Source organism: Homalodisca vitripennis, chromosome 2 (assembly GCF_021130785.1).
Source record: "Homalodisca vitripennis isolate AUS2020 chromosome 2, UT_GWSS_2.1, whole genome shotgun sequence".
In the NCBI taxonomy this organism is placed as follows: domain Eukaryota; kingdom Metazoa; phylum Arthropoda; class Insecta; order Hemiptera; family Cicadellidae; genus Homalodisca; species Homalodisca vitripennis.
Window position 1 is genome coordinate 187526707 of NC_060208.1, and position 10939 is coordinate 187537645.

The window sequence follows — 10939 nt, forward strand, 5'->3', positions numbered from 1 at the left end:
ATCCCCTTCAACACACACACAAAATTTTGTCAAAATCGGTTCTGTCGTTTAGGAGGAGTTCAGTGACACACACACACACGCACACAAGAAATATATATATATATATATATTATATATATATAATATATATATATAAATTGAAAACTGAAAAATTGAATTTCTAATTTAAGGAATAAAGGTTTAATATGTTCAATTACATTAGACTTAGTTATCATTAAGGTAATTATGTAAAATTAGCACTTCTTGTGTTCTGCTACAATTTCCAAACAGTAAAATGCCATATCTGAAAAGTAATTAGAAATATGAGACAAACGCAATGCTAACATATTTTTGTTAAAATAGTCGATTGAATAATTTTACATATATATAATCAATGTGTGGCCTCCATGTTAGATGATTGTCTACCATCATAGCCAAGAACTTCATTGAAGTAGGGAGTGTATTACTATCACAACTGCCATTTAGTCTGACCACTTGTCATTAAACTTTCCATTTAATATAGATTTCGATAATACATGAAAAAATTTAAATGTCCATGTCTAATATCATAATATTGTAATTTTAAAATTATATCATACGACTAACACATTCAACGGCTTTACTTAGGTCACATACAGTTGCCTGGGCAAAGGCCCTGCTTTCAGATAGAACATGTAAGAAGAATATATGTAACAAGTCTATCTATAGCATTTATCGTGGAATTACTCTTTCCAAAGGCAAATTGAAATAGATTTAAAACAACATTATTTTCCAAATAATAAGAACTTAATTGGCCATTAAGCTAGTATACTGATATAACTAGTATATAAATACTCTGGACTGCATTCAACATTGTTCTCTGACCAAGCAATAAATAAATATACTAATCAGAAGAGAATGTTTTTAAGATGATAGGATGTTTGTGTTGGTAAAAATAAAGGCAGTAGGACATAATCTGTACAAATTGAGAAGGTGAAGTTATATTCGTTTAATTCATAAAATTAGAAGTTACAATAATCTCTCTAAATAAATAAAATATAATTATTAACAATCAATTTATTAGAGAAATCCTACTGCAAACAAGAAAACAAGGACAATAATCACACCAGAGGCTGATGGAGGGGAACTGTTACAATACTGGGGTTGTTCTGGCATGGTCACTACAAAGCTTTTCATCCAGTCCAAGTAGGGACACATATATAAGAAGTAAGAGACGACTGAATAGTCACCACAGATTTCGTTGGGTTCCAGTATCTCCGTGCAATTGGACTTAACCATCAGCATATGGTTGATGCCAATCAACTTCTTCTCATAGACTAGAGGTGCTCCGCCATCCACTGAACACAATCCTACATCATCCATGGGGTCTAGACACACCAGGTTCATCCACTGATTTCTAAAACACACATAGCGGTAAAGATTATTTCAATTAGAGACAATTATTGGGTTCAATTTGTATTCAAATTCAAATACAAAGCACAATGTTTTTTATTATTTCTATAGGAATTATTGAAAGAGTGATGAACAAGACTGATTTATCAATTTACTCTAGATGGTACAGTTTAAAATAATCAACTTATTGATTAGAAATAAAAATAATAAACATTTTGAAAACATGTTATGAGTAGAATTATCTGCTGTGCATTAGCAAAACATATCATTCAAAGTGCTGGAAAAATGTCATTGTCTTTTTGTCTGTTTATCCCCACGATATCTCGAGTACAAACTGACCTACATACATGAAATTTTGCATGAAGCTTCATTTTTACATAAGCAACATTGAGTTTGATGGTGTATTGGCAATCATTTTTGCATTGATCTTACAGGTAATCATGATTGCAACGAAAAACTCACAGAATACATACATTTTTAAAGAAACACTGTAGAATCAAATAGCATTGTAACATCTGGCATACAATGCTATTTGATTGTACCAAACACATTTTTACATAAGCAACATTGAGTTTGATGGTGTATTGGCAATCATTTTTGCATTGATCTTACAGGTAATCATGATTGCAATGAAAAAACTCACAGAATACATACATTTTTAAAGAAACACTGTACAATCAAATAGCATTGTAACATCTGGCATAGCTCATTTCATTAGCTACACGTGTTTGGTACAATCAAATAGCATTGTAACATCTGGCATACAATGCTATTTGATTGTACCAAACACTTATAGCTAATGAAATGAGCTACAGACTTGAAATTTCAGAAGCAACCTCAGCGAAGTCTTTTACGTGACATGTGGTGTGGCATACTTCTATCTTGTGTATAACATTTGGAGCATTGATGGGATATGGTTGAAATAAATTTTATGAAAAACATTATTGGGTTCAGCAGCTCTATAAGTTATGGATCTAAAATCACCTTTACAATATTGCAAACAGTATGCAATTTAGTACCATGCATTTAGAGAAATATTTCACTAAAAGTACCTACTGTTTCACTCTATATAAAGGAAGAATGATCAACCAAATATTCAAAGAGTGGCCGTTTCAATATTTTCATTTGAAATTACAATTCTAAATGACTAAATGATTCATGATCAGACCCTCTTGAATTTGATATTTTATGGCACTGTTAACTAATTTTCTCCCATAAATACATGGTGCTAATTAAAGTTAACATTGTTAGGAATACAGTAAAGGTGGTTTTAGACCACTATCAGTGGCGTCTCTAAACTCAAAGTTTACTGAAAAACGTGTCACTAGATTGATCTTTTGCACTACTTCAGACACAAAAGCTTCTACTGCATAAGTCAATCTCTAGGGTGTAACAATAAAGATGATTATCCTAGAGTCACTACCTCCTGGTACAAGAACATAAGTCGGAATGGGTGGCCTGAACTCTGCGGACCTTCAGCTTAGAGTCATACTTGGTGTAGTCAATGTTTCCATAGCCCAAAACACTACATATGATCTTGGCAGGCTGTCCATCCTCTACTGGCCAGATGCCGTCAAACACCTGAATAGGCTGGACATATTCATTGATGATGAATGGATGTTGAACCTGCCAATAGATTCCACATAGATTTAAGTTCTTGGCCTGACAATATTGTACACTAGGTAAGTCAAGTACAGGTTTAGACTTACAATTGTGGTTATGAATTTTATACTCCGAAGTCCTTTCTCTATTGGTGCTGAATAGTTCAGAGATTTCTCATCTCAACTACCTCTGAATTAGTACAACTTGGTGTAACCATATCATTGACAGTTATAAAACAGTCAATGTATCTATATCTCAAGTATCTATATTCAACTCAAGTTCAACTAACTGAAATACTATTCATAATTTGTTTATGATATTATATTGACATAGTACAGACTGATTTAAAACATTGTTTTAATAAACACATTAAATATACAGAATTTGCAATATTACATTTTTAGAAAGAGGCTTCCTATAATCCTTACTCTGTTTGTCCTCGTGGACCAACAGCGTTATCAAAATAACTTTAGTTTAAGCCACATATAAAATTGTTCATTTATTAGCATTATAATAAAAAGGTATGAAATAAACATTATGTTTTTTCTTAAAACTACTCAAAAAGTTATTACAACAAAGTTTAAATAAGAAAATAGTACGATTGTCCTTTTGATTACAAGGACTGAAAGTTACAAATATATATTCAATACAAAAATAAATGTTAATAACAATACCGTAGGAAGTCTATTTAAAAATACTAGTACTACAAACTTATTCAAGTGTTATTATACAACACCAATGGTTAGTCTCATAACAACATACACAAACATGTAAAATATTGCTACCGGTAGTATAAGTCACGTCTTTCTTGAAGGAAAAGTAAAGAAAAGATGTAAAAGTAAATTTTAGTTTATATATTGGGTTTTCAGATTTTTTATGTATATATTTTGCATTTTGTAATAAAATTATAAAAAATAAAAAGGATATACAAAGTTTAATATAACTTTAACCCTTTCACACATAAATTATGAAGGAATCAAAGAAAGTTAACAAATTTGGTATTTAAAATAAATTATAAAAAAAATAGTTGTTACAGAGTCGGAATTATTTTATTACTTCTCTTATCAGTGAGTGTTATCAATCATCCTATACAAAAGGATATCATGAGAAAAATACACTCTTAATATTTTATTCTTTAAATTTTGTTACTGATATTCTTATATCCAATTATATGAATTTTTATAAGGGGTTTACCAATTATCTAGTAAAAAAAAATCCAAGTTATAACCAAAATATTTTGAATACAGTTTTAATTAAACTGTATTGTTGTTACTATACATACTATAGCTTATCTATGGTTTGTTATAATATTACTGTTGCACTAAACACAATTTTCTTCACCGCTAGGCTTTTTCTTAATATTTTTTATATTAAATGTTACAGTTTACTTTCAAGGAAAATTTTTGTGTCTTCAAAGAAACATTGCTACCAGTTTTTGCTTTGCGTTGGGCACTCTACATACACACAATATACAATATTGATTGATATTTCTCATTATTAAAAACTGGAAGATAGTTCAGCTCATTAAACTGAACATCCTAAATACAACAGAGCACTGCTACTCTCTTGTGGTGAACACCAGAATGATCAGATGGTCATTTTTACTAAAATGTATTCAACAGTCAAGTTGCTTTGAAATAATGTGTACCTCATGCTGAACCTATTCCCTCCACAAATGCTAATGAAGTTAGCTGGTAGGTGCCAAAATAACAAGAAATATAAAACATGCTATTGCTCATCATGCCCTATGAATAGGATGATACCTATTTTAGAGGTGTTCTACAGCCAATTATAAAATATATTTGATAACAAATACGTTAAATGGTTATTTCAAGTCTTTATTATAATATAGCTAAAATTAATCAAGTTTAAAACAAAAATAACTGTCAGCAAACATAAAAATTTGGTTTTGAGAAAATAAAAGTTTGTAACACTGTTTGTACAACTTAAAATTATGACGGGAGAGAGCCGGATTAGATTTGCTTTGAGCTCCACAAATCTCCCCATGTGAGCTCTCTGTGGGCTGCATTTTGTCTGATTATGATCCAACATGCAAATTACTGCCTTAGATTCAATTTCAAGGTTGTAAGGCAAATTATTTACTCGCTGTTGGAATCTTTTGTGACATTTAAACACAGGATTTAAGTGAATACTTGGATATAAACCCTACCATGAGTAAAGCAATGTCATCTCCTGCCAGTCTCTCTGGCTTGTAGAGTGGATGCGGGAAGACATCAACAACAAGTCTCAGCTGAGACCTAGGGCTGGGAATATCGTACGAGATCAGGTTAGCCTGCACCTGTACAAACACTTAGATTAATAGATGAAAAACATATACACAGTACAAGAATACATTTTATATATCAATACAGTTTTCTAAAAGACTCTTTGTTAATTAACTTTTCTTGACCTAAAATTGTATGTTCTAAGTTGAATGGCAAAACAATTACAGAAGTTTGAAAGATATATGAAAATAAATAGTTATTAATAAAAATTATAAAGTGGTTTTACTTATATTTTTTTAATATTCTTAAACAATTTTATACGTTTGGCATACTTTATGGCTTTTATTGATTTGGTTTCTATGTCCAGTGGATTCAGAATGTGAACAAACAGAGGGATGACTGGCCAAGATTGGCAAAGCAACTTTTGAAAATCATGTTTTTGAAATACATTAGGGCAGAACTTTGAATAGCCCAGCTGGATATGTAAGTACATACATTTGGAACATTGAGAGTTATGTGTGCAGGGACCGTATGCTGAAGTTCAAATGTTAGAAGAAAGTTTGGACCCTGTCTGAACAACATTTTTTAACTCAGGAATTTTTATTTTGTGATAACTTTACCATTTTATTATATTTATTATCTGTATGTAAATGTACTTGTAAAGTCTTGAATAGGAAGTATGAAAAATTATTGTTTAGTCATGTATAAGTACTAGAAAACAAGACGAAGACTGACACGATTGTGAATTATTCTTTTTACAACATTAATTTTCAAAAGTGAAACACAATTTTTACGATATTTTGAATTAATAATATGATGTTTTAAACTGACTTTATTATAGTTATTATGGTAATAATCTCTATCATAAAAGATGTGTAGTAGTTCTTTTTTAATTTAATCACGAAAGCCCACTAAACCATAAACGCACACATACTTAAAATCACAAAAATCATGTGTATATACTAGATACTGTACACACACACTTAAAATCCCAAAAATCATATGTATATACTAGATACTGTACTGTAAACATGCGCGTGCAAACACACACATATTAGATTTTAAATACTAAAAATGTTTATAAAAGCTTCATAAAATTGGTATTTGTTAAGCATGTGAAAAAATATCAATAGTGGAAGCAAACTCTGCACGTGTATCACAGTGCTACTCTATGTTACAGATCTCAAAAGTTAAAATAGGAAAGAACAAATGATAAGTCCGATTTAAACACTTAGGTCAAGGCAAACTAACTCAGTAACAACAAATTGCTTAATGTTTCAACAATTTTAAAAGAGAATAAAGGCTGAGCCCTACATGTAAATTTTGAACTCCACACTATATTTTTATAAATTTGATTTGCATTTTATCTTTGTAGAAGCTACTACTGTATTTTATTTTTTCAATCGACTCCAGCACTGAACATTATTGTTGCATGGTTTGTCTTTTTATTATACTGACTTTGTTCTACGTGTTCAATTTAAAATGTTGGCCTTGATAGTAACAAAATTAAGATTGGGAAATCTACTTTTCTACAACTCTTGTTTCCCCCTGCCCTTTTAAATGTAAATTACAAAATGGAGGTTGCCAGCTTAAAACTTTTAGTTGGAGAACCTTTGGGGAGGGAGAATATTCTTTAAATTTTCCCTTTCTGTCTGCAATTGTTAAAAGTTATGGCATAGCAGACTTTTTGAACTCCCTGTCTAAGTATTGAGGGCACAAATGATCAGGAGTAGTTTCAAAAGATATTACAGAAACTTATCCTTACATCCTTAAAATAACATAAATGTATCAAATTGTATATTGAACATGAACCTTAAATTGAAAATGGTACTTACAGTAACATTGGTTGTGTTAGATGGCTCTGCCACACAGCTAGCTAGAGTGAGTACCCAGTTCTTGTCCAGAAGTGTCCCAGTACACTTTTTGTTCATACCTCCCTTGACTATTGTGTTCACAAACACCACAAAAGGTACCTTACCCTCACCTATATATGTATTCAAGAACGGTCTAGTCTCTTGTGTATGCACATGGAAATTATTCACGATAGCTGTTAATATTACTATATACTTGTACAGGGTTTGTAGCGTAGGGTGCATTGATATTGTTTAAAAGTCACATTATAGGTTATGCATATACTTCAGATGGTCTGATAAACAGTGACATAAATAGCAGTTTCAAAAATATACACAGCTGGTTAGGGGAATCATAGTTATATTAAAACAAAGTATAATGACTAATTAAGTTAAGGAAAAATTTAGTCCACAGTGAATTCTTTTTTTGTAATAAATAATCGATCAATTTCCTTTACTTACAATTTTGAATATACTGTGAGTAATTTTGATTTCAATTTTAATTTTAATCCTAGTAGTTAAAACAAAAATGTATACATGTACAATATTTTACAATACAGTCATAAACTGCATAATACTAACCAAGTCTATGAATGTTTGTCTTATAACCAGAATGATCAATCAATCAATCAAACAATTTATTTAAAAGAACATCAAGTACAGTAAAGTGATGTCATAAAAAAGTCATTTAAAAATTCTTTTTAAAAAGACTTCTGTAGCAGCCAGGTCTTAAGTGATGTCTTGAAATTCTTCTCTTCTATGCATCTTTTCAGGTCACCTGGCAGTTTATTGTACAGTTTTCCTCCCATTCTTTGTTTGAACTTTGTTTTTGACGATGGAAGGATTGTGAATGATGCCAGAGCGTTGTGATTCCTGACCAGAACAACAATCCATTCCAGACGTGTCACAACAATCTGGGATGATTTGTTTATTTTAACCTAGTTTGTAATTATGTCTTAGGTTAGCTATTTACCTGAAGAAGAGATCAGATTGCAGATCTCGAAACATAGTGTTACTAATTTTTTGTATCACTGAACGATGGCAAATGTCCGGAAAAATCCTGTTTTCTTCTCATGTAAGTAATTCCTTTCCAAACAGGGTCAGGTAGTGTGTGGCTAAGGCTTTCCTTTAACTATGCAAAAGCTTCATTAATATGTCTAAGTTGCATCTAACGGGAATTAACTTTGACCTCGTACATCTTCTTCATCCATCCTCATGTCTCCTGGATGTAAATGCTGTATTTTTGTTTGTTTATGGAATAGAGCTTGTTCTTATTGAATGTTAATCATACTTTAATTTGTGTAACACTGAACCATTAAGAAATACGTCTTGTACTAATACCTGGACTGTGTTCAACACCAGCAACAATGTTTTTCTCTGCAATAACATCATGTTGGCAAGAGCGATCATACAGGAGCTTTGTGCTAAGAAGTGATCCTGTTTCAGGTAACCTAAGAAATGTTGCACTAATTGTTCCAGCATTTGGAATTATGGTAAGGTTAACATTGTCTGTATTCTTTAACAGCGGCCGTAGCACTGCCTTCAAATACACCATAAAAAACACCATATCAGTGTATTCTTCACTTGTAAATAAGTGTTGCATTACTGCTCAAATAATTTAATAATTATTACGGCCAAAACAATAATTTCACAGACTGAAACTTAATTACTACAAACAGAGCAATATGCACATGGACTGAAACTCAGTTGTTAGCTCTCAAAATTATTTTAATTCAAATCATATTCATTCTTGAACTGGTGCTTATTGCCAAATTTACGAAATAAAAATTTCCCACGAAACATCCATCTGTGTTTTTAAATCAAATTAAACCAAACTGTACAGCATGTTGGCAGCACCTGAATTCACTGCTAAGAACAACAATCTACTCTATGAAATAATTTTCCATTTAAGAATTGAAATTTTTAATTTCTTGGTAGAAATTTAATTTGTTTAATGGGTAATTAACAAAGTTATTGTCAGTAAAATGTAAAAAAACGTGTTGTACTGTTATGAATAAAATTTTCTACATGTTTTATTGAAAATTTTGAGATGTTTCTTGGTGAAATAACAAAGTTATCGTTCCAAAGATTAAAAAATGTGTTTTTTCTCTCCAATTTTTGCATTTGACAACAATGTTCTCAAAAGATACTTAACTTACAGTTCTGGGATCTGTTTTATTCAATTTATTAGGTCAAAAACCATAAGAAACAATGGAATTCACCCCTTAATCTACATTACAATAATAACAAGAAAATCTCGTTTTACATACAGAGCTGAAATCCAGGCAAAATCTTTTGCTAGCCGTAACTCGCTAATGAAGCATTTCCGAACCCATATTTCTGTAAACTATTTTTATTATTTATACAAGTAGAATGAGCTCCCACAATTTCTGCATATCTTCATGAATCATTCTGTGAATAAACAGATCTGAGAAGCCTATTTCTGTCAAAAGACAACTAAGATGGGTTTTATAACATTTTTTAATTTGTAGTAACTTCATTTTTGATACCTGCATTATGGCACTGACCAAGCACTGTATACTTAATATTTGCTAAAAATTTACAGTTAAAAGTATATTTTACTAAAACTTTTAATTTTTTTTCTTCTATATCTGAAATTTTCTTACTCTGTGCTCAACATCGGTTGCGGAAAAGGTTGAAATAAGATACGTTGTTACTATCAGCTTACTCTTTACTTTCAAGGATTTATGTAAACAAATTGAAAATAGTGGTTGTGCTGATACAAAACGATATTTACACAGAACAGTTTATTAGCATTAACAGGCTCTTTCAATTAACTCTTAAAGTGCTGACATCGCGCTACAAGAGGTTAGGTCGACATTTAACGCAAACAACATCCATAATTGATTATATTTTTCAACATATTTTATATAGTAATAGGCTAAAAAATGGCACTATTTTATATTCCTGGTAACAAGGAAAAAAATTAAACCTAAAACTACTGTGTATCAAAACACAACCAAATTACTGGAAATAGGAAAATGTAAATAATGTCAACTACAGCTCCACTTTCAGCACAAACTTTCGTAACAAGATATTATTAAAATTCTCAAGCCACCCATCACTTGCTTTAAAGTTTTCATTGTAAGCATTTAGCAGAGCTTTTGGTCTTTTCTTTTAGCAAAGGATGACCTAAAGTAATGTTCTTATCCCTGCATTGCTTTAACCACTTTGAAATGCAATCCTCAATATTAGGAAACTCAGCTCTTCTCTTTCCCTTACACTTAATATTATCTTCATTAGCCCATACTTCAATGATTGACTGATTTTGCAGAATTGTTGACAGCGTACTACTCGGTATTTTGAACTCAGCACCTATTTCCTTCTTCTTGGGTGATCCTTCATCATTAGCTTAATTATATTGCACTTCTCACTGATAGCCAAAAGTTTTAACCTTTCTTAGAGTACTAATGTCACTCACATTATACGTTAAAACACAACCAAAGGTCAAGTACAGTACCGTAGCTTGTAACTTGCAGACAAAGGACTGGCAGGCAGCAGACAGATAACTTACTGACAGGTCACAACACGCTTCTCTAAGTCTACATTATATTCCTGGGGTTTTGGAGATAACAAGGTCCGAAAAAAAATAATAGAGTTCTAGAGGTAGAATTCAACTTGTGGAGGTCAATTTAAAGAGAATTCAAATTAACTGTTGGACTTTTGAGTTATAGAATTATTACTAGCAGTTGCCCGTGGCTATGCACGCAATTTCCTGTTGAAAACAGTACACTATTCTTTTTCTACCACATTCTACTATATTTCGTGGTCTTTGGATGTTGATAAGTTATTCAGTGCAATTAATTGATATGGATTAACCCTAGAACTGGCGGTCATTTCATCCTGTAGTGTCGGGCTGTTTTGGAGCTT

At 31.4% G+C, this 10939-nt stretch overlaps 1 protein-coding gene across 1 annotated transcript; it reads right to left on the reverse strand.

Moving 5' to 3' along the window:
- Positions 1 to 932: 932 nt before the first annotated feature.
- LOC124353377 (kallikrein 1-related peptidase b11-like) lies at positions 933 to 7526 on the reverse strand. Its single transcript, XM_046803222.1, has 4 exons — positions 7034 to 7526; positions 5144 to 5272; positions 2795 to 2997; positions 933 to 1375 (listed from the first exon to the last, which is right to left on the reverse strand). The coding sequence occupies exons 1-4, from the start codon at positions 7292 to 7294 to the stop codon at positions 1039 to 1041; spliced, it is 930 nt and encodes a 309-aa protein (XP_046659178.1). The 5' UTR covers positions 7295 to 7526; the 3' UTR covers positions 933 to 1038.
- Positions 7527 to 10939: the final 3413 nt, after the last annotated feature.

Coding starts and splice junctions, on each gene's coding strand:
- LOC124353377 (XM_046803222.1), bottom strand. CDS start 7,294: ATGCACCCTACGCTACAAACCCTGTACAAGTATATAGTAATATTAACA. Junction 2,998..5,143: donor ATGACATTGCTTTACTCATG/GTAGGGTTTATA, acceptor ATCTATTGGCAG/GTTCAACATCCATTCATCAT. Junction 1,376..2,794: donor TTATGTTCTTGTACCAGGAG/GTAGTGACTCTA, acceptor TGTGTGTTTTAG/AAATCAGTGGATGAACCTGG.